The 27,708-nt window shown below is 47.2% G+C and overlaps 1 protein-coding gene and 3 pseudogenes across 1 annotated transcript in view; 2 read left to right on the forward strand and 2 right to left on the reverse strand.

Moving 5' to 3' along the window:
• The window catches only part of LOC149749786 (2'-5'-oligoadenylate synthase-like protein 2), a 25,702-nt gene extending 4,751 nt beyond the window's left edge, over positions 1–20,951 (forward strand). The window contains exon 2 of the mRNA XM_089908520.1: positions 12,615–20,951. Within this exon, the coding sequence (XP_089764646.1) occupies positions 12,615–12,810 (196 nt within the window). The 3' untranslated portion in view covers positions 12,811–20,951. The remainder of the gene's footprint in view (positions 1–12,614) is intronic.
• The window catches only part of LOC149749784 (UDP-N-acetylglucosamine--peptide N-acetylglucosaminyltransferase 110 kDa subunit pseudogene), a 193,779-nt pseudogene that overhangs the window by 48,199 nt on the left and 117,872 nt on the right, over positions 1–27,708 (forward strand).
• On the reverse strand, positions 1,848–3,649 carry LOC149749787 (putative POM121-like protein 1; annotated as a pseudogene).
• On the reverse strand, positions 2,140–2,245 carry LOC149749788 (U2 spliceosomal RNA; annotated as a pseudogene).

The raw sequence follows: 27,708 nt of genomic DNA on the forward strand, positions 1-27,708 counted from the left end.
AACCACACAATGTGCGGACTTCTGTGTCTGACTTTTGCAGTAAGCAAAATGTATTCAAGGTGCATCCAGGTTGTAGCATGTATCTGTCCTTCACCCTTTTAATGGCTGAATAATATTCATTGTATGGATATAACACATTTTATTTTTCCATTCCTCAGTTGGCGAATAGTTGGGTTGTTTCCACTCTTTGGCTATTATGAATAATGATACGACAATATAACACTCATGTACAAGTTTTTGTGTGAACGTATGTTTTTTATTTCTCCTGGACATATACCTGGGAGTGGAGTTCCTGGGCCATATTGTATCTCTGTGTTGAACTTTTTGAGGAACGGCCAAACTATTTTCTTTTTCGTATTTGCACCAGCAATGATTGAAAGTGCCAATTTCCCCACATCATTGCCAACGCTTGTTTTTAAAAAAATTATATGGCACAATAGTGGGTATGAAGTGGTGTCTCACTGTGGTTTCAGTTTGCATAATTTTGACTTATAATTTTGCACATGTTTTCATGTGCTTATTGGCAATTTGTGTCTTCTTTGGAGCAGTATCTGTGCAGATTCTTTTTCTCGTTTTTAAAATTTGGTTATTTGACATTTTATTGTTGAGTTGCCAGTGTTCTTTACATATTCTGAATACTAGGCTTTATCAGATATATGACTTGCAAACATTTTCCTTCATTCTGAAGGTTGTATTATGTCTTTCTTGATGGTGTTCTTTGAAACACAAAGGATTTTAATTTTGATAAAGTCCAATTTCTTTTTCCTTTTGTTGTCTGTGCCTTTGCTATCATATTTAAGAGTTCATTGCCAAATCCAAGACTATGAAGATTTATCCCTTTTTTTCTTCAGAAATTTGTATAGTTTAGCTCTTATATTTAACTCTTTGATCCATTTTAAATTCAAAGTCTATTTTGTCTGATATTGGTATAGACACTCCTGCTCTCTTGGTTACTATTTGAGTTTTCTCGCTGAGTTTGGAATTCCCTTTTCTATCCTTTAACTTTCAACCTGCTTGAGTCTTTTGATCTCAAGTAAGTCTCTTGTAGACAGCATATAGTTGGATCATATGTTTTTACCTATTCCGCCAATCTCTGTATTTTGATTGGAGAGTTTAATGCATTTACATTTAAAGTAATTGCTGACAAAAAAAAGACTTATTTCTGCTATTGTGCTGTTTCTTTTCCATCTGCCCAAAGCTTTTTTGCCCCTCATTTCCTGCATTCCTCTCTTTCGTTGTGTGTGTTTAGCTGATTTCTTACAATACAATATTTAAATTACTTTCTCACTTCCTTTTGGGAATATTCTATAGCTCTTTTCTTTGTGTTTACCATGGGGATTACCTTTAACATCCTAAAATTAAAACACTCTAATTTGAACTTATACCAGGTTAAACTCAACAACATCCAAGTTCTTGAAGCTAAAAGAGCATCCTACTATCTCAATGCAAAAGACCTTCTCCAAGACACACTGCAGTTTCTGCCTGGCTGGGACATTGCCCCAGAGTGCGGTTAAGTTGAAGGAGTCGAAGGAGGCATACATTTCCATCCTCTGGATCACTGCTCACCAAAAAATACATAATGCCAGGCACATATGTAGTTTTGAATTTTCTAATGAAGACACCAGGAAAATAAAAATGGTGGAGTCAATGTAAATAATAGATTTTTAATTCAGTATCTGCAAAGTGTTCGAATGTTTACATGTGGCACGAGAACTGTGGTCATATTACGAGGGCTTGAGAGCCGCATGGAGCAAGATAGAAGACAAACAGCATGCACTTGAAACTCTAAGAAGTGAACGCTAACAGGCAGATGGGGCCTGGAAGTCCAAAGTTGAATAACAGCCCGTAACAGGGTGATTATGGTGGGTTTTTTTCCTGCCTCTGTCTCCCAGCTTACGCAAGGCACGCAAAGTCCAGCAACAGCTGAAAGTTAAAACCATGGGATCAACCTTTTATTTCTAGCCAGACAGGTGAGAAAGTGGGGGGCTTGGATGTTGAGGAGTGAGGGGGTCATCCCCATTGGTCTTTTTCTCCCCAGTTACCACATCTCCCCTGCAACCTCAGTGATGGCAGAGGCCTTCACTGAGAAGTGGCCTGTGTCTCTGGACAAAGGAACAGGTTAAGAGACTCCTATTGTTTGAAGAGTGTGGGGGCATGCCCGTTATTTTCCTTTCTTTTCTCTTGCTATTTAAATTGACAAGAACAGATACTACACTTGATCTTAGCCAAAAGCCTGAGATGAAATAGACAAAATAAACTTTAAGCTAAAATTACTGTCAAGTATAAATTTTACTAATATAGTAATCCCAAAGGACCAAAGAGCAGGGCAGTGGCTTTATTGAGAACCCAGGATTTCCGAGTGTCCACCGTGCTCAGTCACTTTTAAATCATCAGCACAGCCCTATAATTCAGAGATTTAGGTGAAGTGACTTGCCCACGGTCACACAGCTAAGTGAGAGTCTTCTGGGACCAAGAGTAACTTTTGCAAAGGCGTCTCTTGCTATACTTACTCACTGCCACCATCTGACACTCACATTCTTTCTTTTTATACTATTCTGTTTCCTTGGGTCAAAGAATCCGACGCCTGAATTAAGGTTAAATAGGAGTTAGTGGCAGATCAAAAGCCAAAATCGCTTCAAGATATTCTTTTCATTCCCCCAAGTAATGCCTTTAGTCACAAAAATATAGAACAACATAGACAATTACAAGTCAAGTGACCTTAGTGTTCACAGGCAAGCACTAATACATTTTAATGTACCATGATCATATTAAAATAGAAATAACTATGAAACATTTTCTGCGGAGAAGCAGCCCCTGCGGCAGGCAGCAGAAAGGGACAGGAAGGCTGCATGGCGCCCAGGCCCCCAATGGCCTAGGTCTCACCCTGCAGCGCACTGTTGATGTGCCGGAACGCTGCTTCCTTCTCGGAGTCTAGGTCTTCAGTGGCGACAGGGAAACCCAGCTCAGGGCCTGGGGGCAGCCTCAGAGGCTCCCCTCGCCGGTGCGGCAGCAGAGGAATCCTGCGTTTTCGGGGCCTGGGACTGTCAGATGTGCGGGAGCCCTTCCTCCAGGGCCCTTTCTGCCCTCTTGCTGCCTCTGCATCTTTGTCAGGCTGGCTTTTCCTCCGGGAAACCACCGGAGCTGCAGAGGGCGACGGAGGGCCCTCCTCGCTCCCTTTCTTTGCAGACTTCTGGGGCAGCCCTTGCGGTATGGCGGGACCCCTCCTTCTCTTCACTGGCGGGAAACCTCGGGTGGAGCTATATGAGCTCGTGATGGCGTTTCTTTGGGGGCAGGAGCTCATACAAGTGGTCTACAGTTTCCTGGTGGATCTGTCTTCTGCCCACTTGGCGTGGAGGTCTCTCTGCAGAGGTCCAGGCCTGGGCACGAAGAAAGAGCCTCCCAGGGGCCTAAATGCAGATCGTGCGCCCCCGGTGTCATCGGGGCCGCTTCTCTGGTCTTCGTTCCTCCCTGTGACTGTGGGGACTTCCTCCTGCTTGGCCATCCCTTGCCCGCTCTCTCCCAGGGCCCTCAACACCGTCTTCTCGGTGCTGTAGTTCGGGACACAGCTGGGTGTCGTGGCCGGCACTGGCTGCCCCCGCGCCACACTGACAGTGACTGTGTCCACTGCGGACACTGAGCTGCGGGACATCGTGGAGGTGCGAGCACCCATCACTGCCTTCTTCCGATGGCCTCGCCTGCAGATGGAGATAAGGACCCCCAGAAAGGAGCGCAGGGTCTGCGGGATGGTAGAATGTGGCCTCAGAGACTCTGTGGCAAAGCGCAGATGCAGAGTCACTGGACACTTGTGGGCTGGCCTGCGAGTGGGTAGCCGGCCATAGACAGCTGGGTGACCCGGGCCGGCCACGGTAAGTTGGTGGGCGTGGGGAGCGGGCCGGGGGCAGATGAACCCTCCTGGCAGGTGCTGATCCCCCAGTGCCCGGGGCGGGGGTGAGGGGCATGGCCTACCTAAGTAACTGCCCCTAGAGAACTTGGGTGAGGTCGGTCCTTGGATAGAGAGCTGGGCTCCGAGCACTCTCCTTCAGCTGCCAACTCGGCCAAAATCGGAGTGCGCTCTCTTTGGCCTGTTGCTGGGATGCAGCTCTGGAACCTGTGAGCGAACAATGGGCGTGCGTTGGCGGGGCGCAAAAGTTTAGGGAGGGGTGGCGCATGCGCAGAGTACACGTCAGGCCCTGGGGCGCACAGGTGAGGATGCGCGCCCCTGGACCGTCTAGCGCTTCTGAATCTCCCCGGGGGTCTGAGGGCTGGAGGTGTTTGCCTTGAGGGTGATGAGCTTCTTGGCAGGGCAGCTGCCCCTTCTCCCCCGGCCGGCTCTAACTGTACAGGATGGGTCCCCGGCCACCAGAGCAGGAAAGCTGGAGAGCAGGGTACCTGGCTCAGCAGCCGCCGCCCGAGGTGGCAGATTTGGCGTCAGCGCCTGTGCGTCCACCTGCCCTCCCACCTGGTAACATTGGAGGAGAGAGCCGCTAAGAACAGAAGTGCAAAAAAAAGAAAAAAAACGCAGAAGTGCCCAAGCCAACCGGATCCTGCTGGGGTGACAACTGAAGGGGCAGGCAGGGCGGGCTGGGAGGGACATATATACCAGGTCCAAACCCAGAAAGATCTGAAATGCACGAGTCAGAATGAAAGTCCAGAATCATCCTTGGGCTTTGGGCTGAGCTGGAAGTATAGCCAAACTCTTCAAGGTCTCCAGCTCCACCTGCAGTTTCTGCCTGGCTGGGACATTGCCCCAGAGTGGGGTTAAGTTGAAGGAGTCGAAGGAGGCATACATTTCCATCCTCTGGATCACTGCTCACCAAAAAATACATAATGCCAGGCACATATGTAATTTTGAATTTTCTAATGAACACACCAGGAAAATAAAAATGGTGGAGTCAATGTAAATAATAGATTTTTAATTCAGTATCTGCAAAGTGTTCGAATGTTTACATGTGGCACGAGAACTGTGGTCATATTACGAGGGCTTGAGAGCCGCATGGAGCAAGATAGAGGACAAACAGCATGCACTTGAAACTCTAAGAAGTGAACGCTAACAGGCAGATGGGGCCTGGAAGTCCAAAGTTGAATAACAGCCCGTAACAGGGTGATTATGGTGGGTTTTTTTCCTGCCTCTGTCTCCCAGCTTACGCAAGGCACGCAAAGTCCAGCAACAGCTGAAAGTTAAAACCATGGGATCAACCTTTTATTTCTAGCCAGACAAGTGAGAAAGTGGGGGGCTTGGATGTTGAGGAGTGAGGGGGTCATCCCCATTGGTCTTTTTCTCCCCAGTTACCACATCTCCCCTGCAACCTCAGTGATGGCAGAGGCCTTCACTGAGAAATGGCCTGTGTCTCTGGACAAAGGAACAGGTTAAGAGGCTCCTATTGTCTGAAGAGTGTGGGGGCATGCCGTTATTTTCCTTTCTTTTCTCTTGCTATTTCACCTGAAAGGTCAACCTGGTCATAGGGAACTGCATGACAGCATGGCGGCTTAAACACTTTAAGGAACATGTAGGAGGGGCCCCTGAAGCCTGAGAATGTGGGTAGAATTCCAAAGAGGAGAGAGCTATAGGAGGAGATTATTTAGGTCTGTGTACGAGCCCACATAAGTCCTGGGATCCCCCTGAGCCTCATGCACAGACAGAGCCAACGAGGCAGAATAGAGGCTTGCGGAAGTGAACTACAGTATAAACTGCCACTCAATTCCGAGATTAACCCCTGAGTGGTACGTGCACCATGTGGACACAAACAGCACAGCAGTGTCCTGAAAACTGCACCAAGACTGGAACAACTCAGAAGACAAGGCACAATACCTGTTTGACCATAGGTTCATGAATTGCTTAATAAAAACCACAGAAAAAGGAAAAGTATCAATCTCCCGAGGATTTTAATAGGAACCAGAGTCTCGAAACATAATAAGCAAACTTTCCAGGATACCACCCAAAATCACACAACGGAGCATACAAAGAACTAGGAAAATGTGACAAATTCTCAAGAGAAAAATGCAATCAACAGACCCAGCCCTGAAATAACCCACATGGAGGAATTAGCAGACAAAGCATCCATTACAACCATGCTCCATGAGTTAAAGGTAAATCCTCTTGAAATTAATGGAAAGAAGTTCTTCACTGAGAAGTACAAACTATGAAAAAGAAGCAAATGGAAAGTTTAGAACTTAACATGCAATATCCAAAAGCAAACATTCACTGGATGGGCTGAATAACAGAACAGAGAAAACAGAGGAAAGATTCAGAAAACTTATGGATCAATAGAAATGGCACAATCTGAAAAACAAAGAGGATACATGACTGAACAAAAATTAAGTCTCAGAGACATGTGAAACAATATTGCAAGTTCTACCTTTTGTGCCGTTGGAGGGTCTGAAGGAAAGGTGCAGAAGAAAATATATGAGGAAAAGAATAGTTGAAAACGGCACTGATTTCGAGACACAGACCTAAGCTCAGAAAGCCTCACCCTGACACACAATCTGATAAAAAAGCCAAGGTGAAGAATAATCTTGAAAGCAGTCAAGGAAACCGACCTGTTATACATCACAGAATGTCAACTTGAAGGACTGTGATTTCTCATCAGAAAACAGAGACCAGAAAAGAATGGAATAACATCTTTAAAGTATTAAAGGAAAAGACCAAACCAGGATATGATATCCTTAAAGCAAGGATATCCTTAAAGACTGAAAGCCAAACAAAAGCCAAAATGAAGTCTGATGGAGATGAGAGAAAACTAAGAGAATTCATCACCAGACAATTTGCTATAAAAACATTACATGAAAGGAACTTCTTCAGGCTGAAGTGAAATGACACAAGAAAGAAGTAAGCTTGCAACTTCAGGAACAAAGGAAGGGCAACAAAAATGGCAAGTATCTGGAAAAATTATCCTCTTACATTATTTTATATATGTATGACTTTTTTTTTTTTTTGGCCACGCCTGCGTGGCCTGCGGGATCTTAGTTCCCCTACCAGGGACTGAAGCCGGGGCCCCAGCAGTGAAAGTGTTGAGTCCTAACCACTGGACCGCCAGGGAGTTCCCTGTATATGTATGAAAAAAGGATACCACAGTCTCAGAGGGTGGCGTTGAAGTCATATAAAGGTGACACATATGACAGCTATAACAAAGAGTGGAAGGTAAAAGAATCTATATGGATGTAAGCCTTCTGAATTTTATTTAATTGGTAAAATATTAACTCTAGACTGTGAAACAATACGTATACATAGTGTTATTCCAAGAACAATTAAAAAATGACAAACTCAAGAAAATTGGATAACCTCAATAGTCCTATATTTAGGAATTGTGGACAAGATAGCTAAAACATTCACATTTGTGTTTTGTGAAAAGTTTTTCTCTTGGTTAACTGCCTAGGAGTGGGTTTTTGGGTCATATGGTAAGTATGGCCCTCTCAGCCAGCCCTGGCCACCACTTCAGGTGTCACCCCAGCAGGATCTGGATGGTGTGGGCACTTCCGTTCTTAGCGGCTCTCCCCTCCAGTGGCGCCAGGGGAACGCAGAGGCGCTGCTGCCAAAGCTGCCGCCTCTTGTGGGAGCTGCACAGCCAGCAACCTTGCTCCACGTTGCTGGGCGGGGATCCCGTCCAGTACAGTTAGTTACCCCGACAGCACTGGGGCGCGGCCAGGGGAGAAGGGCCAGCTGTCCTGCCAAGAAGCTCATCACCCTCAAGGCAAACACCTCCAGCCCTCAGACCCCTGGGGAGATTCAGAAGCGCTAGACGGTCCAGGGGCGCGCATCCTCACCTGTGCGCCCCAGGGCCTGACGTGTACTCTGCGCATGCGCCACCCCTCCCTAAATTGTTGCGCCCCACCAACGCACGCCCATTGTTCGCTCACAGGTTTCAGAGTATAAAAAGGCAACAGGCCAAAGAGAGCGCACTCCACTTTTGGCCGAGTTGGCAGCTGAAGGAGAGTGCTCAGAGCCCAGCTCTGTATCCACGGACCGACCTCACCTAAGTTCTCTAGGAGCAGTTACTTAGGTAGGCCCTGCCCCTCACCCCCGCCCCGGGCACTGGGGGACCAGCACCTGCCAGGAGGGCTCGGCTGCCCCCAGCCCGCTCCCCGCGCCCACCGACTTCCCGTGGCCGGCCCGGGCCACCCAGCTGTCTATGGCCGGCTATCCACTCGCAGGCCAGCCCACAAGTGTCCAGTGACTCTGCATCTGCGCTTTGCCACAGAGTCTCTGAGACCCCATTCTACCATCCCGCAGACGCTGCACTCCTTATGGGGATCCTTATCTCCATCTTCAGGCGAGGCCATCGGAAGAAGGCAGTGATGGGTGCTCGCACCTCCACGACGTCCCGCAGCTCAGCGTCCGCAGTGGACACAGTCACTGCCAGTGTGGCGCAGGGGCAGCCAGTGCCGGCCACGACACCCAGCTGTGTCCCGAACTACAGCACCGAGAAGACGGTGTTGAGGGCCCTGGGAGAGAGGGGGCAAGGGATGGCCAAGCAGGAGGAAGTCCCCACAGTCACAGTGAGGAACGATGACCAGAGAAGCGGCCCCAATGACACCGGGGACGCACGATCTGCATTTAGGCCCCTGGGGGGCTCTTTCTTCGTGCCCAGGTCTGGACCTCTGCAGAGAGACCTCCACGCCAAGTGGGCAGAGGACAGATCCGCCAGGAAACAGCAGACCTCTTGTATGAGCTCCTGCCCCCAAAGAAACGCCATCACGAGCTCATATAGCTCCACCCGAGGTTTCCTGCCAGTGGAAAGAAGGAGGGGTCCCGCTATACCGCAAGGGCTGCCCCAGAAGTCTACAAAGACAGGGGGCGAGGAGGGCCCTCCATCGCCCTCTGCAGCTCCGGTGGTTTCCCGGAGGAAAAGCCAGCCTGACAAAAATGCAGAGACAGCAAGAGGGCAGAAAGGACCCTGGAGGAAGGGCTCCCGCACATCTGACAGTCCCAGGCCCCGAAAACGCAGGATTCCTCTGCTGCCGCACCGGCGAGGGGAGCCTCTGAGGCTGCCCCCAGCCCCTGAGCCGGGTTTCCGGGTCACCGCTGAAGACCTAGACTCAGAGAAGCAAGCAGCCTTCAGGCGCATCAACAGTGCGCTGCGGGGTGAGACCTATGCCATCGGGGACCTGGGCATTTCTCCCCAGCATAGGAAACCCATGTGTGTGGACTCTCCTGTCTTCACCCCACAGAACCTCCCTCCCGTCACCAGCCCTACTGCCCCCTCCCCAAGCCTGCCCGTTACGTGTACTGTCAGTTCCAGACCCTCACCCGGCACATCTGCGGGCCTGGCACCCCAGGCCGCTTCTGACCCTGAGGTCACCCCCATGGACACCACTCCACCCTCCCATCCTCTCCTCTTGGGGTCCGCCCCTGGCTCCAGTGGGAGCCTCTTCTCCTCGACCCAGGCCCGGCAGACGCCCCCCAGTGACAGCACATCCTCAGTCACAGTCACCACCAGCTTGCTTGCACTCAGGTCCCGCACCCAAACTCTGAGATTTCCTCTGCAGCCTGGAGCCACTACCCAGCCCATCTCTGGGGCCCCTGATTGGCAGCAGCGAGGAACCACCGCCTGTGGCAGCTCTCCCCAGCATAGGAAGCGGAAAGCTCCAGGCTTTGCCTCTGCTCCAGGCCCCGCAGCTTCGGACGGCCCCGCACAAGCATCTTCTGGGTGTTCATCATTTACAAATTCCACCGTGGGCACCCATGCCAGCACACAGCTGGGTTTTGGGAGCAGAGCGGCTGCCCGAGATCTGAGCTGCATGTTTGCAGCTCTCAGCCTTACAACAGCAACGAGGGGACCCCCGAGCACCACACACAGCAAAGGGGGCAGCGTGGGCCTGAACTCCTGGGGCCCTCCTCACCAGAGCCACCCCATGGTGACCACGGGACCCAGCCCTAAGAAGAAGCCTGGGTTTGGAGGCACTACTGCCTCCATCTTAAGTCACATCCCTGGGGGCCCTGATTGGCAGCAGCGAGGAACCACCGCCTGTGGCAGCTCTCCCCAGCATAGGAAAAGGAAAGCTTCAGCCTTTGCCTCTGCTCCAGGCCCCCCAGCTTCGGGCGGCCCCGCACAAACATCTTCTGTGGGTTCATCATCCACAAGTTCCACCGTGGGCACCCATGCCAGCACACAGCTGGGTTTTGGGAGCAGAGCGGCTGCCCGAGATCTGAGCTGCATGTTTGCAGCTCTCAGTGTTACGGGAGGGCCCATCTTAGGTCACATCCCCGTGGGCGCACCCAGGCAGGGCCCCCCTACTTCCAGCGGAGGGCGCAACCCATGCCCAGCCAAGACTGACTTTAGGGGTGTGTCGGTTCCGGCCTCTACTACTATCAGCCCCAGCTCCGCAGTGGGCACAGCAAGGTGCAGCCTTGCTCTTAGGGCCCCCTCATCACCTGCCAAGCGCTTGGCTGGACAACAAACCGCTGGGCCATCGACCAAGTCATTCTCCTCCGGGTCACGATTCATTACCTTGGGGTTTAAGAGGAGGAAGTTGGCCTGAGCCAATAATTTTGTGGCGAGGCCATCAGTGTCCACCTCCTCCCAGGCTGGGCCTCGTGTGGACCCTGTTTCGATGTGAAACTTATAATAAAGCTTTGTTCTTGTTCTTTTGCATAATCCTCACGTGTCTGTGATCTGTAGATCAAGTGGGAAAAGCACTGGCTTGTATGAGTGGTAACATGGAAAGCCAGACCTGTTTACAGTTTCCTGTGACCCTGCTCATGGGTTGTGAAGAGTAGCACAACAAGATGGCTACAAGGGCCCTATATTAAAAGTGTGTTTTGAGTTTAAACGATGCAGCCCGGAATAAAATGGGCCCAGAGGGAGGGGTAAACAGGGAGGGTCATCCTTGTCTGTTGTAATTGCTGCTTCCCACCCACCTCTCTGGCCTGGAGGGGGCTGGGTCATCCCGAGCACACACCAGCCGCCCATACTCTACATGTTTAGTATTTTCTAATGTAGCAGTTTCTTTGACTTTTTTTGTTTTGCTTTAATAAGTCTTAGGCAAATCATTTACATGCACATCTCACGCAGAGAGTATATGTCCATACAACCTAAAGCAATCTACAGATCCAGTGCAATCCCTATCAAAATTCCAATGACATTTTTTATATAAATAGGAAGAACAATCCTAAAATTGGTATGGAACTGCAATAGACTTCAAAAGCCACAGCAATCCTGAGAAAGAAGAACAAAGCTGGAGGCAACACTTTTCCTGATTTCAAATTATACTACAAAGCTAGAGTAATCAAAATAGTATGGTACTGGCATGAAAACAGACACATACACCAATGCAACAGAATCAAGAGCCGAGAAATAAATCCACACACATACAGGCAACTAACTGACAGGGATCCAAGAATACTCAACAGGGAAAAGATAGTCTCTTCAGTAAATGGTGTTGGGAAAACTGGATACCCACATGCAAACAAAGAAAGTGGACCCCTATCTTACACCATTTGTAAAAATTAACTTGAAATGGATTAAAGACTTAAATGTAAGACCTGAAACTGTAAAACTCCTAGAAGAGAACATAAAGAGAAAGCTCTTTAACATTGGTCTTGGTGATGATTTTTTGGGTATGACAACAAAACCACAAGCAACAAAAACAAAAAGCAACCAATGGGACTACATCAAACTAAAAAGCTCCTGCAGAGCAAAAGAAACAATCAACAAAATGAAAAGGCAACCTAGGAATGGGAAAAAATATTTGCAAACCACATGTATGATAAGAGGTTAATATCCAAAATCTATAAGGAATTCAAACAACTCCATAGCAAAAAACAAACAAACAAACAAACCAAAACAAATAACCTGATTCTAAAATTGGCAAAGCAGGGGACTTCCCTGGTGGTCCAGTGGTTAAGACTCCACACTTCCACTGCAGGGGGCATGGGTTTGATCCCTGGTCAGGGAATTAAGGCCCGCATGTCATGCAGTGTGTGTAAAAAAATAAAATAAAATAGGCAAATCAAGACTAGGAAACAACTAAGTGTCCAACAGGTGAATGGATAAAGAAAATGTGACATATAGATATAGATAGATAGATAGATAGATATAGATAGATAGATAGATAATGGAATTTTATTCAGCCACATGAAAAGAAGGAAATCTGCCATTTGTGACAACACAGATAGACCTTGAGGGCATTATGCTAAGTGCATTAAGTCAGAGGGCGAAACATAAATACTGTATGAGATCACTTATATGTGGAATCTTTAAAAGCAAAGAAGAAACAACTCACAGATACATAGAATAGACTGGTTGCCAGAGGTGGGAGGTGGGTGAAATAGCTGAAGGTGGACCAAAGGTACAAACTTCAAGTTATAAGATAAATAAGTCCTGGGGATGTCATGTATAATGTAGTGACTATAGCTAACAATATTGTTGTGTATTTGAAAGTTGCTAAGAGAGTAGATCTTAAAAGCTCTCATCACAAGAAAAAAATAATTTGTTACTGTGAGTGGTGATGTATGAAAAGCCATGGAAGAAGCTTAAATTCATATTGCTAGTTGAAAGAAACCAGTCTGAAAAGACTACACACTGGATGATTCCAACCATATGACATTCTGGGAAAGGCAAAACTATGAAAACAAGAGGACATGTGGCCCCAGTGGACACCACTGTCTCTCCTTTCAGGAGCCTCCAGGTGCTGGAGACCTTCCCCCCTGAGATCCAGGTCTTCATGAAGGACTCCAGTGGCCAGGGCAAGCCTTACACCATTGACCCTGATGACTCCATCCACGACTTGAAAGAGAAGATTGAAGAGGCTGGAGGACCTTACATGGAGGATCAGATAGTCAGGTTCCGGGGCCAGAAACTGTGGAATCAATAGCTTCTCAGACTGCACATCAAGGATTGTGACACCATCATGCTCGTTAAGAGAGGCCCCACATCCCCACGAGTGCCAAGATCAGGCTGTTCATTTTGTAGACTTCTATGGTCATGTCCCCCTAGCTCACCCCTTTCTACCCAGACCACTGTGCTCTTTCTGAAGCATAAATAGAAACAGAATCCTCCCCTGCTTAAAATTCTCCAATGGCTCCTATTACCTACAGAATCAAGTTGAAGTTCCTTTGCTTGGCATTCAGGGTTCTTGACCATTTAGCTCTTGCTGACCTCTCAGTCTCTCCTCGTCACTCTCAGAACATACCAGACGTGGCCAAACACTTGCAATTCCAGAACACTGAATGCTGGCTCACAACTCCATGACTTTGAGTCAACTTTCCTTCTCCCCCATGTTGTCACCTTTCAAAGCTCAAACCTCTAAGTTATTGATTCTCAAAAGTAAGGACCCCAGACCAGCAGAATCAACATCATCTGGAACCTCTTTGAAATAAAACTTCTCAGCAACTAGCCCAGAATTACCTGAGTTAGGTTCTCTGGTAGTGGGACTCAGCAATCTGTGTCTTAACAAGCCTTCCAAGTAATTCTGAGCAAATATGGAAGTTCCAGGGAGTTAACACCCCAGGGGGTAAGCCTTGGCGCATTGAAAGACAGCAACCAGTGAGTGCAGCGAGTGCATACTCCCCTCCTCCACCTCTCAGGTGGATAATTTTGAGGCACGTTCTGCATTGCTCCTTAGAGGGTCCCCAGTGGGATCAAAGCTCAGCTGCCCACAGTAGTGATCAATTTCATGATATTTCTTGGACTGTTTTTTCCTCCTTCTCAATCCCCCACACCTGTCCCTTGGGATCATTTCCCAAAACAAGTCTCATGCAACTCCTTGTCTCAGGCTCTGCATTTGGAGGAACACAAGCTAAGAGAAAACCCATCTTTATGTATCTTCCTCTTCCTAAAACCCAGCCCACACCCTTCCTAACTACTAGCTCTTCCCCCACCGCCATAGAAATGTGCCCAACTACGTGGCATTTCTACAAACCATAAAACCAATACACAATCGACTGCATGTTCCCTTTTTTTTTTTTTTTTTTTTTTTTTGCGGTACGCGGACCTCTCACTGTTGTGGCCTCTCCTGTTGCAGAGCACAGGCTCCGGACGCGCAGTCTCAGCGGCCATGGCTCACGGGCCTAGCCGCTCAGCGGCGTGTAGGATCTTCCCAGACCGGGGCACGAACCCATGTCCCCTGCATCGGCAGGCGGACTCCTAAACACTGCGCCACCAGGGAAGCCCCATGTTCCCTTTTTAAATCGTTTTTTTTTTTCCTTATTTTGGCCACTCTGCAAGGCCTGCAGGTTCCTAAATACCAGACCAGGGATTGAACCCTGGTCCCTGGCAGTGAAAGCCCAGAGTCCCAACCGCTGGACTGCCAGGGAATTCCCCCTTTCGAAATCTTGAAAGCTGCTGAACTCCCAGATATCTCATGAAAATGAATAATGAAATGAATCAAAACTAATATGTAAAGTCTATTGAGCAAAGTGGTGGCTACCAGTGGGGAGAGGCAAAATAGGAGGACGGGATTAAGAGGTACAAACTACTGTGTATAAAATAGATAAGCTACAAGGACATATTGTACAGCACAGGGAATAGAGCCAATATATTATAATAACTTTAGTTTTTCAAAGGTTTATTATTTATATAATTTATTTTTGGCTGCATTGGGTCTTAGTTGCGAGACGCAGGATCTTCACTGAGGCGTGCGGGATCTTTCATTGCAGGACGTGGGCTCTTCGTTGTGGTGTGGAGGTTTCTCTCTAGTTGTGGCCTGCATGCTTCAGGGCACATGGGCTCAGTAGTTGTGGCACGCGGGCTTAGTTGCCCTGCCGCCTGTAGGATCTTAGTTCCCCGACCAGGGATCAGACCTGTGTCCCCTGAATTGGAAGGCAGATTCTTTACCACTGGATCACCAGGGAAGTGCCTATAATAACTTCAAATGGAGTACAACCTGTAAAAATATTGAATAACTATGTTGTACACCTGAAACCGATATAGTGTTGTAAATCAATTATACTTCAAAAAAAGTTTTAAACTAAGACGTAAGGTCTGAATGTTTGAATAACGTTTGTTTGAATAACTTTTATATTGCCTTGAAGCTCATTATCTGTCATTATAAACATAGGACAAATGTTTGGAATCTCACTTTATTGTTGACTTTGGTTTGCGAAATTGCCACTGCTCTTTAAACAGTTATAATATAGGACTGTTTAAGGACCAGGCACTACCAAACTTTGAAAATATGGAGACTTTTAGAATTTATGTAATTAAAAATGTGATTCTTTCCGTTTGGGGTTAGCCAGTTGGAAAGTTTAAATTGAAACGTGTCATGATTGAGGGTTTTTTTTTTCCCCCAAATGGTATTTAAGACAACAAACACCCTCCACCCCACCACTTCCTCCAGCTAACACCTGGTCTTTCTCCTCCCTTTCACGACAAAGTTCTTGAAAGTGTTATCTACACTCCTGGTCTCCATCCTCCTCACCCAACTTACTCTTCAACCCCGCACCTAAAATCTGGCTTCTGCTCCCAGCTCTCCCTTACATTTCACCCACAATGATCACCAGTAGCCTCTTGGGTGCTTCTCAGACCTATATTCCTGAACTTATCGGAAGCATTAGGCAATGTGGACAACTTTTTTAAGCTCTCTGGCTTAAACAGCTACCCTTGTAGACCTCCCCACTTCCCACTCCTCCTTTTATCCTCCTCCCTTTGTTAACAGTACCCTCCATCCATTACCCAGGTACCCAAGCCAGAGAGCTGATAGCCATCCTGTCTTTTCCCTCACCTCCTACCTGTAGTCACCAAGTCCTGTTCACCCTCCCCCCAAGGTAGACCTAGAATCCCATCCCTTCTCCGGCCAAGTCCGGGTCACCTTCCCTCTCACCTGGATCACTGTACAGTGTCCTGACACGTTTCCCTACATATCTACCCCTGGCCCCTGCAATCCATCCTCCCCACAGAAGCAGCCAGACCAATCTTTCCAGAATGGTCATTTCACCTCTGGTCGCTCCTCTGATTTGCCACTGCCCTCAGGACAAAGTCAGCGCAGATTCACCTGATATGTGACCCAGTGGATCACTTTCTCTTTCCTAGAACAATGTTTCCACTTGGCTATCAAAACACACTGCTGATTTTTCTTCCACCTCCCTGGCTACTCCTTCGCATTCTTGTTTGCCGGATGCTTGCCTCTCCCCAATCACTTAATACTATTAAGTGTTTCAGGGCCCAGTCACTGGTCCTTTTCTTGTCTTGCTCTATACTCACTCCCTTGGTGAACCCATCCAGCCTCATGGCTTTAAATATATCTATGCTGGTAATTTGTATCTCAACCCCAGACTTCGTCCCTGAAATCCAGACTCAAATATGCAACTCCCTAGCCAACTTGGATCTCTCTCACTAGACACTCAAGTTTGCTTCCAAAGCCGAGCTCCCGACCTTCATGCCTACACTGTGCCCTGGCCCAGTCTTTCCCTTCTCAGTTAAGGACAATTCCATCCTTCCAGTGCTAAGGCCAAAAGCCTTAGAGTGGTCCTTGACTCTAATTTTTCTCTCACATCACACTCTATCCTTTAGCAAGACCTGTTTATACTCAAAATATAGCCAGTGAAATGATATGAGGTCTGGGATTCACTTCCAAATAATACAGGAGGGGAGATGTGGATGGAGATATCATTGAAACAAGATTGTCTGTAGGTTGGGACTTCCCTGGTGGTCCAGTGGTTAGGACTCTGTGCTTCTACTGCAGGGGGCATGGGTTCAATCCCTGGTTGGGGAACTAAGATCCCGCGTGCCGGGTGGCCAATAAAAATAAAAATGGGCAGAAGACCTGAATAAACATTTAAAAAACTGTCTACAGGTTGATAATTGTTGAAGATGGGGGATGGTACATGGAGGTTCATTGTATTATTCTACTTTTGTTCCTGTTTGAAATTTTCCATAATAAGAAAATTGAATCATACCACTTCTCCCTACCTTTCACTGCTACCATTCTGATCCAAGGCGCCACATCTCTTGCCTGGACTGTTGTAGTAGCTTCTTAACTGAATTCCTGCTTCTGCTCTCACCTCCACTCCCCACCCTCTGCTTTTAATCCAATCTTCCCACGAACAGCCAGTGTGATACCGTTAAAATGAAAGTCCATCCATGTCCCTCTTCTGCTTGGAACTCCCCAGTGGTTCCCCATTTCAATCAGAGTAAAAGCCAAAGTCTTAGTAGTCTTCAAGATCCTACACAATTTGCCCCCTACACTTGTACTCAAACCTCATCCCCTCCCACTCTCCCCCTTTGATCATTCCATTCCAGTCACACTGCTATTCCTCAATCCCACCAGGCATACTGCCGCCACAGGGCCTTTGCACTTGCTGTTCCTTCTCCCATTCTTCTTTAATTTTTTTAATTTATTTTATTTTTTTTTAATTTTTGGCTGAGCCGGCTCTCAGTCACGGCACACGGGATCTTTCGTTGGGGCGTGTGGACTTCTTAGTTGCCGCATACAGACTCTTAGCTGCGGCATGCGTGTGGAATTTAGTTCCCCGATCGGGGATCGAACCTGGGCCCCCTGCATTGGGAGAGTGGAATCTTACCCACTGGACCACCAGGGAAGTCCCACTTTCTCTCATTCTTCCCTCTGACATACATACCGCTCACTCTTCGCCTCCTTCATGTCTTTGCTCAAATGTCTCCTTTTCAGACCTTCCCTAGCCACCTTTCTTGAGACTGAACCCCTGAACATTGCCACTTCTCACCCCCCCCACACACGTAGTCAGTATCTTTTAACCTCTTTCCCTGCTTTATTTTCCTGATTAGCACTTATCACCGTCTTAATTATTATAATGTTACTTATTTATCCTGTTTATTATCTGTCTCCACCATTAGAGGGTTAGCTCTCTGCAGTCCGAGAATTTTGCCTATTCACTGCCGTATCCCCAGGACACCTGCCTGGCACATAGCAGGCACGCAACAAATGTTTGTTGAATGAATGAATGAATGGCATTCCGAGTTTCAATCCCTGCCCACCTGTCCAGGCACAGCTCTCACCTCTCCCCTCCCTGCCCTCCATGCCAACGTGGATCTGACAGCCGAGTCCTGGCACATACCAGGATGATTCACACTTCTCAGCCTTATCCTGTCTTGTGCCCTCTGTCTCCTGGCCGCGTTCCCAGTCTTTTAAGACTCATCTCAAGCAGGTGTTCACTGACACCACAGGTGACCCCAAAGAAACTCTTCTGCCTGAATTTCCACCAAGTTTCTGTGCCCTCTTTTCTCCTAGTACACAGGACACTGGACTCTCTGTGTCTCCTGCGTCTCCCCCACTGCTCTGGGAGCCCCTGGGGCAGGAACCACGTCTTACATTGTCTTCTTAGCACAATGTCTGGCACCCAGCCAGCACTCAATAGATGTCCAGTGAACGAATAACAATACTTGCATTTACTTAATGTTTTCTCTGCTAAATGGTCTCTTGCTTAATCCACACAACCTATGGGGTAGGTATTATTCTTAAACCCATTTTAAGGATTATTTCTGTGAGGGTCAGAGAGGTTAAGAGTCTGGCAAAGGGCAGACTGGAATTCCAGAGTTTGTTCTGCGGAACCCTAGAATTCCCACTGTTCAGCCCAACCTCCAGCGAGTGCCTGCTCTTACTGAGCCTGTTTTGGGTGACAAGGTTGTGGGGATGGGATTGGTGGATACCATCCAGCTCCCATCTCCTGGGGGAGTTGCCTTTCCCAGAGCCATCCTCAAGCCAGTTTCAGTTTCCAAGTTGTAAAAGGAAAATTAAGAGGTGAGAAATGAAACCTACAGCAGAAAGGGTGACTAAAAGCCCCGCCTGTTAATGTGGTTTCACCCAGTGTCCCTCGATACCCCAGCTGCAGTGAATGGCCTCCAGGAAGAGGATCCCCTGGTCAGCCAGACACCCCTTGTTTCCTCTGCACTCTGGTCCTTTATTCCACAGGGTGCTGGAGGTCAGCTGAGGAGGAGTCCCCTTAAAGAAGAGTGTGTGTGCCAGGAGCTGGGTAGGTGTGTGGGTATATATCTAGCCACCAGTGGTACTCTCAAGACAGAGATGGCAGTGCCCCCGAAGCTCTTTGTCACCCCAGCTTCCAGGCTGAACTCCTTCGTGGCTCACTGCCTGCATCCCAGCCAGAAGTGGAAAAAAGAGGTGTTGGAGACTGTGCAGGCTGTGGAGCAGTTCCTGAGGGAGCAGAGCTTCCAGGGGGAGCATGGGCTGGACCAGGAATCGGGGGTGCTGAAGGTGGTCAAGGTGAGACTGGTTCCCTCCATCCCCAGGCCAGGGCTGGGCAAAATGCAGCTTGTGGGTCTACATCCCTGAGGATGCTGGGGCCTGTTGCCTCATTATCTCTAGCCCATGCTACTGACATCTCAAGACACTCCATCCCAATGCACTGCTGCCTTGAGCAGAGCAAGTCCAGTAAGGAAGCTAATAATAATAGTGTACATTTTTGGATGCACTAGCCTAACCCCTTAACATGTATTATGTCTAATTTGTGTACCCTGTGAGGTATGTATTATTCTTTTCCCATTTTGCAGATGAGCAGAATGGAAACTCAGTGATTTAAGATCCATAATGACCAAATGCAATGCAAGGTCTCTGATTGGATCTTGGTGTGAATGGACCATCTGTAAAATATAATTTGGGAACAGTTGCGGAAATTTCAATGTGGCCAGAATATTAAATAATATATATATATAAGGGAATTGTTTTTTTAATATTTATTTATTTTCTTGGCTGCGTCAGGTCTTAGTTGTGGCAATGCGGGATCTTTTGTTGCAGCGTGCGGGCTCGGGCTTCTCTCTAGTTGTGGCGTGCGGATTTTCTCTCCCTAGTTGTGGCGCGTGGGTTCCAGGGTGTGTGGGCTTTGTAGTTTGCGGCACACGGGCTCTCTAGTTGAGGCGTGGGAGCTCAGTAGTTGTGGCACGTGGACTTAGTTGCCCTGCAGCATGTGGGATCTTCGTTCCCTGACCAGGGATCGAACCCGAGTCCCCTGCATTGGAAGGTGGATTCTTTACCACCGGACCACCAGGGAAGCCCCAGGGAACTGTTTTATTGAGGCGTAATAGTTTTGTGGTTATGGGGGGAAATGTTCTCTTTCGTTGGACACAAATGCTAAAGTATTTAGGGACGATGGTCCTTAGCGTTTGTAATTTACTTTAAAGTGGCTTAGTTGAAGCAAATATGGCAGAGTTTAGACTTGTTGAATCTGGGCGGATGTATAAGTGTTCATTGTATTCTCTTTCTATTTTTCTGTTTAAAATTTTTGATAATGGAAATTTTTTTTTAATGGAAGCTCAGAGAGGTGAGGTCACTTGCCCAAGGTCACACAGCTAGTGGTGAAGCTGGGATTTCACCCAGGATCTATCTTACTCCACTCCAGGCTGCCCTCACTGAGCTTTTTTCCCCAAGCCCTTCCTGCAGCTGCGTCATGTCACCTGCTGTCCTAGCTGGGATCATAATGCAAGAGGGTCAAAACTAGAAAGGGGTGATGAGGAAAACAACTTTGAGGAAAACGATTTTGTTTTTCTGAGTGGCTGCCTAGGCATTTTACAGTATGGTGACCCTACTAACACCAAAAGTTCAGAGTCTGGACTTTTAGATAGGTTTAGGGTATCCCCACAGGTTCCTGCTTTGCCTTCCCTGGTGGAACCTTTTAATATAACCACTGAGTGGGCTTCCCTGGTGGTCCAGTGGTTAAGACTCTGAGCTTCCACTGCAGCGGGCATGGGTTTGACCCCTGGTCAGGGAAGTTCTGCATGCCACACTGTGTGGCCAGAAAACATAAATAAATAAAAGTTTAAAAACATTTAGAGCTAAGCGGGTATAAAATAAAATTTTTTAATGTAAATTGATACAGCCACTATGGAGAACAGTATGGAGGTTCCTTAAAAAACTACAGATAGAACTACCATACGACCCAGCAATCCCACTACTGGGCATATACCCTGAGAAAACCATAATTCAAAAAGAGTCATGTACCAAAATGTTCATTGCAGCTCTATTTACAATAGCCAAGACATGGAAGCAACCTAAGTGTCCATCAACAGATGAATGGATAAAGAAGATGTGGCACATATATACAATGGAGTATTACTCAGCCATAAAAAGAAACGAAATTGAGTTATTTGTAGTGAGGTGGATGGACCTAGAGTCTGTCATACAGTGTGAAGTAAGTCAGAAAGAGAAAAACAAATACCGTATGCTAACACATATATATGGAATCTAAGGGAAAAAAAAAGAAGGTCATGAAGAACGTAGGGGTAAGACAGGAATAAAGACACAAACCTACTAGAGAATGGACTTGAGGATATGGGGAGGGGGAAGGGTAAGCTGTGACAAAGTGAGAGAGTGGCATGGACGTATATACACTACCAAACGTAAACTAGCTAGTGGGAAGCAGCCGCATAGCACAGGGAGATCAGCTCGGGGCTTTGTGACCCTCTAGAGGGGTGGGATAGGGAGGGCGGGAGGGAGACGCAAGAGAGAAGAGATATGGGAACATATGTATATGTATAACTGATTCACTTTGTTATAAAGCAGAAACTAACACACCATTGTAAAGCAATTATACTCCAATAAAGATGTTAAAAAAAAAATAACCACTTAGAGTTAAGCCTGTGAAAAGTTAGTAGCCTCTGCCCCAATCACCTTGTAAGGACTAGGTGCTTGCTACCCTGCTCTATCTCCTGCTGGCTTGTGACCTGGGGTGGAAGACTGCCCTTCCCCCGGCTCACTGTGTCCCTTTGCTTCTGGGATATATAAGTAAGAAATCATTTTTTTTTAATTAATTTTTGTTGGAGCACAGCCGCTTTACAGTGTTGCGTTAGTCTCTGCTGTACAGCAGAGTGAATCAGTTACACGTGTACGTATATCCCCTCCTTTTTAGATTTCTTTCTCATTTAGGTCACCACAGGGCATTGAGTAGAGTTCCCTGTGCTATACAGTAGGTTCTCATTAGTTATCTATTTTTGAAAGTAATAAATCTTATGACTCTACTCCCTTTGTATGGGTGTATTGAAACTGCACCTTTCCTCCAAATGACCCCGGGGGTTTCATTTCCCCACAGAGGGAGTTTGGATGCTGAGGGAGCTACCTGCCCACACTGTGTGGGCGGCTTGTGGCCCCGGCCAACGAGAAATTAACACTTTATTTGGGCTTTAAACTCTCCCCCAACCCCTGAAAATCTGGTAAGCTGTGCTGGTCCATAAGAGTGAATGCTTGTCCTTGGGTTTGAATAGGTTTGAACTGAAGCAAGTCATGAAGCCTGTTCTAGAACGCTCTTCCCTCTCTGCCTATATCTTACCACTGGAAAAGGTGGGAAGGGCAGCACAGGCACAGCCTTCAGCGGGATGTGCTCTGTGCCATTCCCAGCCCTCTCACATAGGGCAGAAACGCCCCGCCCCCGCCAATTCCTGAGTTAAAGCCCTCACCTCTAATGTGACTGTATTAGGAAATAGGGTCTTTAAGGAGGTAATTAAGGTTAAATAAAGTCATAATGGTGAAGCCCTAATCAGACTGGACTCGTGTCCTTATAAGAAGATAGAGACATCAGCGGCCTCTCTCTGTCCATGCACACACACAGGTAAGACCATGTGAGGACTCAGTGAGAAGGCAGCTGTCTGCAAGCCAGGAAGAGAGGCCTCAGAAGGAAGCAACTCTGCTGGCATCTTGATTTTAGACTGCAGAATTCCAGAACTGCGAGAAAGGAAATTTCTGTTGTTTAAGCCTCCAGTCTCTAGTATTCTATTATGGCAGCCCAAACAGACTAATGCACCATTGTACGTTGGCTTTTTTCCCCAGGAGAACGGTACCTAGAACAGTAGACTAGCATCCTGGTCCCCAGGTCATTTTGGTTCAGTTAAATTCTTAAAGTAGCACTTACATCTTACCTCACACTGAAATAAATCCTTTTGTAGCACGTGAGTGGCACAGAGTGGAGCTTAAAAGATTTAGCAGGCCATCATGCTCTCTCTAACCCACCCCTCGAACCTGCCTTATAGCATCCTCTTTACTTCCCAGTCCAAACCCTGTGTTCCAGTCTTTTCCCTGTCCCCCATTTATAGTGCCCACTCCTTCCTTGCCCAGTTGGAATTTTCTCTAGCTTCCATGCCGACTGCCCAAACCCCATCTGTTCTTCAGGGTCATCCTAAGGCTTACATCTTTGTGGCCTCTTCTCAACCTTCCAGCCAACCTCTGCATCACTCTGGTACTTCCTGCCTTTGCAGAAATTTAACAGAAAGAGAGGAGGGGATTGGAAGCACTGGGCCTAAGATCTCAGGTGGATGAGATTCTTCCCTGCAAGCCAAGTGTCCGGCTGTAAACAATACCTTCAGGGCCTAAACAGTGAATAGAGGGATAGAAAGTGACTTGACTGGTGTATGTATGTGTTTATACCCATATATGTGAAGTCTGTGTTCTTGGAGTAGAGCCCCATTCATTTAGAGAAAAAAGAGCCCGCTCCAAATTCCCCATCTGGAACTAGAAATTTGTCCTTAATGAGGCACATGTATAACACAGGTTATAGATTAAGACTGACCTGAAGAGAGCACACTGACTTTTGTCTAAGCACGTCACACGTCAAAGACAGCTAGACGTGGAAGAAACCAAGAAATCAAGTGTAGGATTTCCCAAACTGCAGTCAGTTACTAACCACATTAATAACTTTTTTAAACCTTATTCACATTGCATCAAAGGGATGCTTTGATGCACTGCTGAGGTCTTCTCAGCAAAGCTCATGGGAATTTGGTACATGAGGATCCACAATAGCGATCCATTTCATCGGTGTCAATCTTTTTGGAGAGTTTGGGTGGAAAGGACAATTCCTGAAGGTGCGATACCTTCACCGCATGTACTAGCATTGGGTCTTGCTTGTGTGTGTGTCACCGACTTCAGCCTTGCTGTAGCAATAATAGCTAAGATACTGTAGAGCTGAGAGGCTATTTAAGTATTTATAGATATATACATAAGATAAAAGCACCTAACTTGTTTCTACCTATTGCTTACTTTCCACAGCGGTGTACACACCACACTTTAGGAAACAGTGATGTTGTCCAATTTGTCTTCTCATTTGAAGATGAGAAATGAAGGTCTGGAGACCTTTCATTGCTCAAGGTCATTCGAGTGTTTAAGGGCAGGATGCTGGGGTTCCTGACTTCCAGAGAACCTAACTTTTCTCTGAAATTATACTGCCCCTTAATCTCTTAGCAGTACATAAAACAAATATTGGCGACCTCGTGACCTGCCAGCCCTCGGGTGAAAGGGAGATCTGTGACTGGCTCTCCTGTTAAACGTTTAAGAAATGGGAGTCTAGGGAAAGAAACCCAAAACAGTCATGCAAAGACTCACTCACGGAAGGGGAGCCCATGGTCGTCTAGCTCAGTGCTGGGCTGAACCCTGGATCGTCCAAGGAGGGTCTTGGAGGCCTCTCTGCAGGCCAAGAAGTCAAGGCATAAGGGGGAATAAGGCAGGTTTGCTTCTGTGTCTTCATGTTATTTTCATGTAAGATAGCACTGAAAATTTCAAAAGTAACACTGGAGATGTTCTTGTCCATTTTCATCTTATAGATAATGACATGAAGGCTCAAAGGGGGATCGTGTTTTGCTAGTTAATAACAGACAACATTCCTCATCCAGCATTCCTATAGCTTAAAAAAGCAATAGAGGCAAGTGGGTCCATGAACGTGGGTTTTGTGGTCACGCAGATTTGAACGTGCATCCCAGCAGGGCTTGAATGGAGTTTTTCTCTCCAAATTAGGCAAATTGTTTCTCCAAGGCTCATGGGGTGGTCAGTGTTGTTATAGGGGAGTGAGGTAAAAGCATTTTCCTCACCATATCCTTCCCCAGACATGTTATCTGAAAGGAAGGAAGGAATGAAAAATGGGAGGGATATATGGAGAAAGAGGGAGGAAACTAAGGTGGCAGAGAACATGCCTAAAATTCCTCCATGTTACTTCTGCTGTGCTTCCACAGGCTCCTTGGGACCTCGCTTGCCAACAGAAATGTTGATTAAGCACTCTGGTTCTTATGTACTTTCTGCATTGGGAACACTTATAGTTAGGTTTCAGGGCTCTGAACTCCCCAAACTGGGGAACTTGTCATTAAAAGGTCTTTTAAAAAGCACAAGTGCCCCAAAGTTTAATGGCATTAGATTTTGGCAATGATTTCTTGAATATGACACCGAAGGCACAGGCAACAAAAGGAAAATAGAGAAATTGGACTTCATGAAAATTTTAAAAAATCTGTGCATCCAGACCCTATCAACAGAGGAAAAGGGCAATCGCAGAATGAGAGGAGATGTTTGGAAATCACATATCTGATAAGGGATTAATATCTAGAGTGTACAGAGAACTCCTAAAACTCAACCACAAAGCAAACAACCTGGCTAGAAAACGGGCAAAGGACTTGATTAGACATTTCTGCTAAGAAGATACATAAATGGCCCATAAACACCTCAAAAGATGCTCAGCATCAGCGATCATTAGGAGAGTACAAGTCAAGACTACAGTGAGATACCACCTTACACACATTAGGGTGGCTACTGTGAAAACAAAAAATAACAAGGGTTAATGAGGATGTAGGAAATTGGAACCCTGTGCACTACTGGTGAGAATGTAAAATGGTACAGCCATTGTGCAAAATATCATGGTGGTTCCTCAAAATTAAAAGTAGGATTACCATATGGTCCAATTCCACTTCTGGGTATATACCCAACATAACTGAAAGCAGGTTTTGCAAGATACTTTGTATACCTCTGTTCATAGCAGCATTGTTCACAATAACTAAAATGTGGAAGGAACCCAACTGCCCACTGACAGATGAATAGATGAGCAAAACGGGGTATATACACAACAGAATATTATTCAGCCTTGAAGAGGAAGTTCTGACACAGGCTACAACATGGATGAATCTTGAGGACATGATGCTAATCTACCAGTCACAGAAAGACAAATGCTGTCAATTCCACTTGTATGAGGCACCTAGAGTGGTCAAGTTCATACGGACAGAAAGTCGAATGGTGGGTGCCAGGGGCTGGGGGTAGCGGTTGCTGGAGGGCAGAGAGTTCCAGTTTTTCCAGAAGAAAAGAGTTCTGGAGTTTGGCTGCCGCACAACGTGAATGTCCTGAACGTGTCTAAACTCTACACTCATAAGTGATACGATGATACAATTTTATGTGCATTTCACTACAAATAAAAACCAAACATGGACTTCCCTGGTGGCGCAGTGGTTAAGAATCCGCCTGCCAATGCAGGAGACACGGGTTCGAGCCCTGGTCCGAGAAGATCCCACATGCCGCGGAACAACTAAGCCCGTGCACCACAACTACTGAGCCTGCACTCTAGAGCCTGCGAGCCACAGCTACTGAAGCCCGTGTGCCACAACTACTGAACTGCATGCACCTAGAGCCCGTGCTCCGCAACAAGAGAAGCCACCACTGTGAGAAGCCCGCACACCGCGACGAGGAGTAGCCCCCGCTCGCCGCAACTAGAGAAAGCCCGCGCACAGCAACGAAGACCCAACACAGCCAAAAATAAATAAATAAATAAATAAATTTAACAATTAATTTACAAAATTATTTAAAAAATAAAATACCAAACAAAAGTGCCCCTCGGAGACACAGTAAATATTTTTGTCGTTCACAGTTTAGAGCTGCCTCATTGTCAGGGTGCTAGTCTTCAGTCAACTAGCTGAGAACTGGTACGGAGGGGATGGGAACTTCCATGAAAGAGCTTCTGAAGCTAAGTAGCCTGGTCCATTTCCTAATTTCTTTAGCGAATATCTGAGTGCTTGCTGGAGCCGGGCACTGTACTTGGTCCTCGAGATAGACGGCTGTGAAAAAATTATACAGAGATCCTTGCAATCTGGGAGTGAGAGGTGGGGTAGGGAAGGACCCGCAAATAAAAGCATGGAAGTTTTTAGCATGTTACCAGATGATGTAGGTTACGGGAACAATAAAGCATCAAAGGGAAAGAGGGCTGCCCTAATTTGAAGGGGACATGTGGACAGACCGGAGAGAGCAGCCCCTGTAGTTATGGAGAGAAAGAACATTCTAGGCAGAGAGAATAGTAAGTGCAGGAGGCTATGGGGAGGGAGCTGCTAGGAACAGCCAAGGACAGCGTGCCAGTGTGTCTGGAAGGGCTTGAGGGAAGGGGAGGGACGGTGTGTGTGTGTGTGTGTGTGTGTGTGTGTGTGTGTGTGTGTGCAGAGAGACAGAGAGAGAGAGACAGAGAGAGAGAGGAATGGGGAGGGGGAGAGGGGGAGAAGACTGCTTTTGTTCGAATCCAGATGGGAGCCTCTGAAGGGTTTTGAGCTCTGAGCAACACGATCTGACTTGGGACTCACCAGGATCACCCTGACTGCTGTACCTAGAACGGATTGAATGGGAGGGGGCAACGCAGGAAAACGCATTTGAAAGGGGTGCACAGAAGGGGAGAGCAGGGCTGGTGGGACCTGAGGAGAGAGGTTTTCTGTCTCTTGCAGGGTGCCAGCTAGGGTTTAGTCTGGGTGTGGCCGCCCCGCTCCCGTCTGCAGCACTCTGCCCTCCTCACCTCCTGTAAAGGGAGGCTAAGTACATCCTTGAGGCTCTCCCAGAGAGTTGATGGCCTGCCTGGGACAGTCCTGAGTCACAGCCCCTTGGCTGTCACCAGCTCCAGGGATGCTCCTGTCCTGAGCATTAACCTCCCTCAGGGGGAGTCCTCATTCTCCAGGGAGGAAATTGATATCTCACTGCTGCGGGATCTGAACTCCTGTAAAGCTGCAGGACAAATGACTTCGCTGAACATGCTTCATGCAGGGAAGAATGGGTAATCTCAGAGAAGGGAATAAAACT

This window comes from Delphinapterus leucas, chromosome 3, assembly GCF_059928025.1.
Source record: "Delphinapterus leucas isolate spDelLeu-1000000601 "Yukka" chromosome 3, BTC_Dleu_Yukka2, whole genome shotgun sequence".
Taxonomy (NCBI): domain Eukaryota; kingdom Metazoa; phylum Chordata; class Mammalia; order Artiodactyla; family Monodontidae; genus Delphinapterus; species Delphinapterus leucas.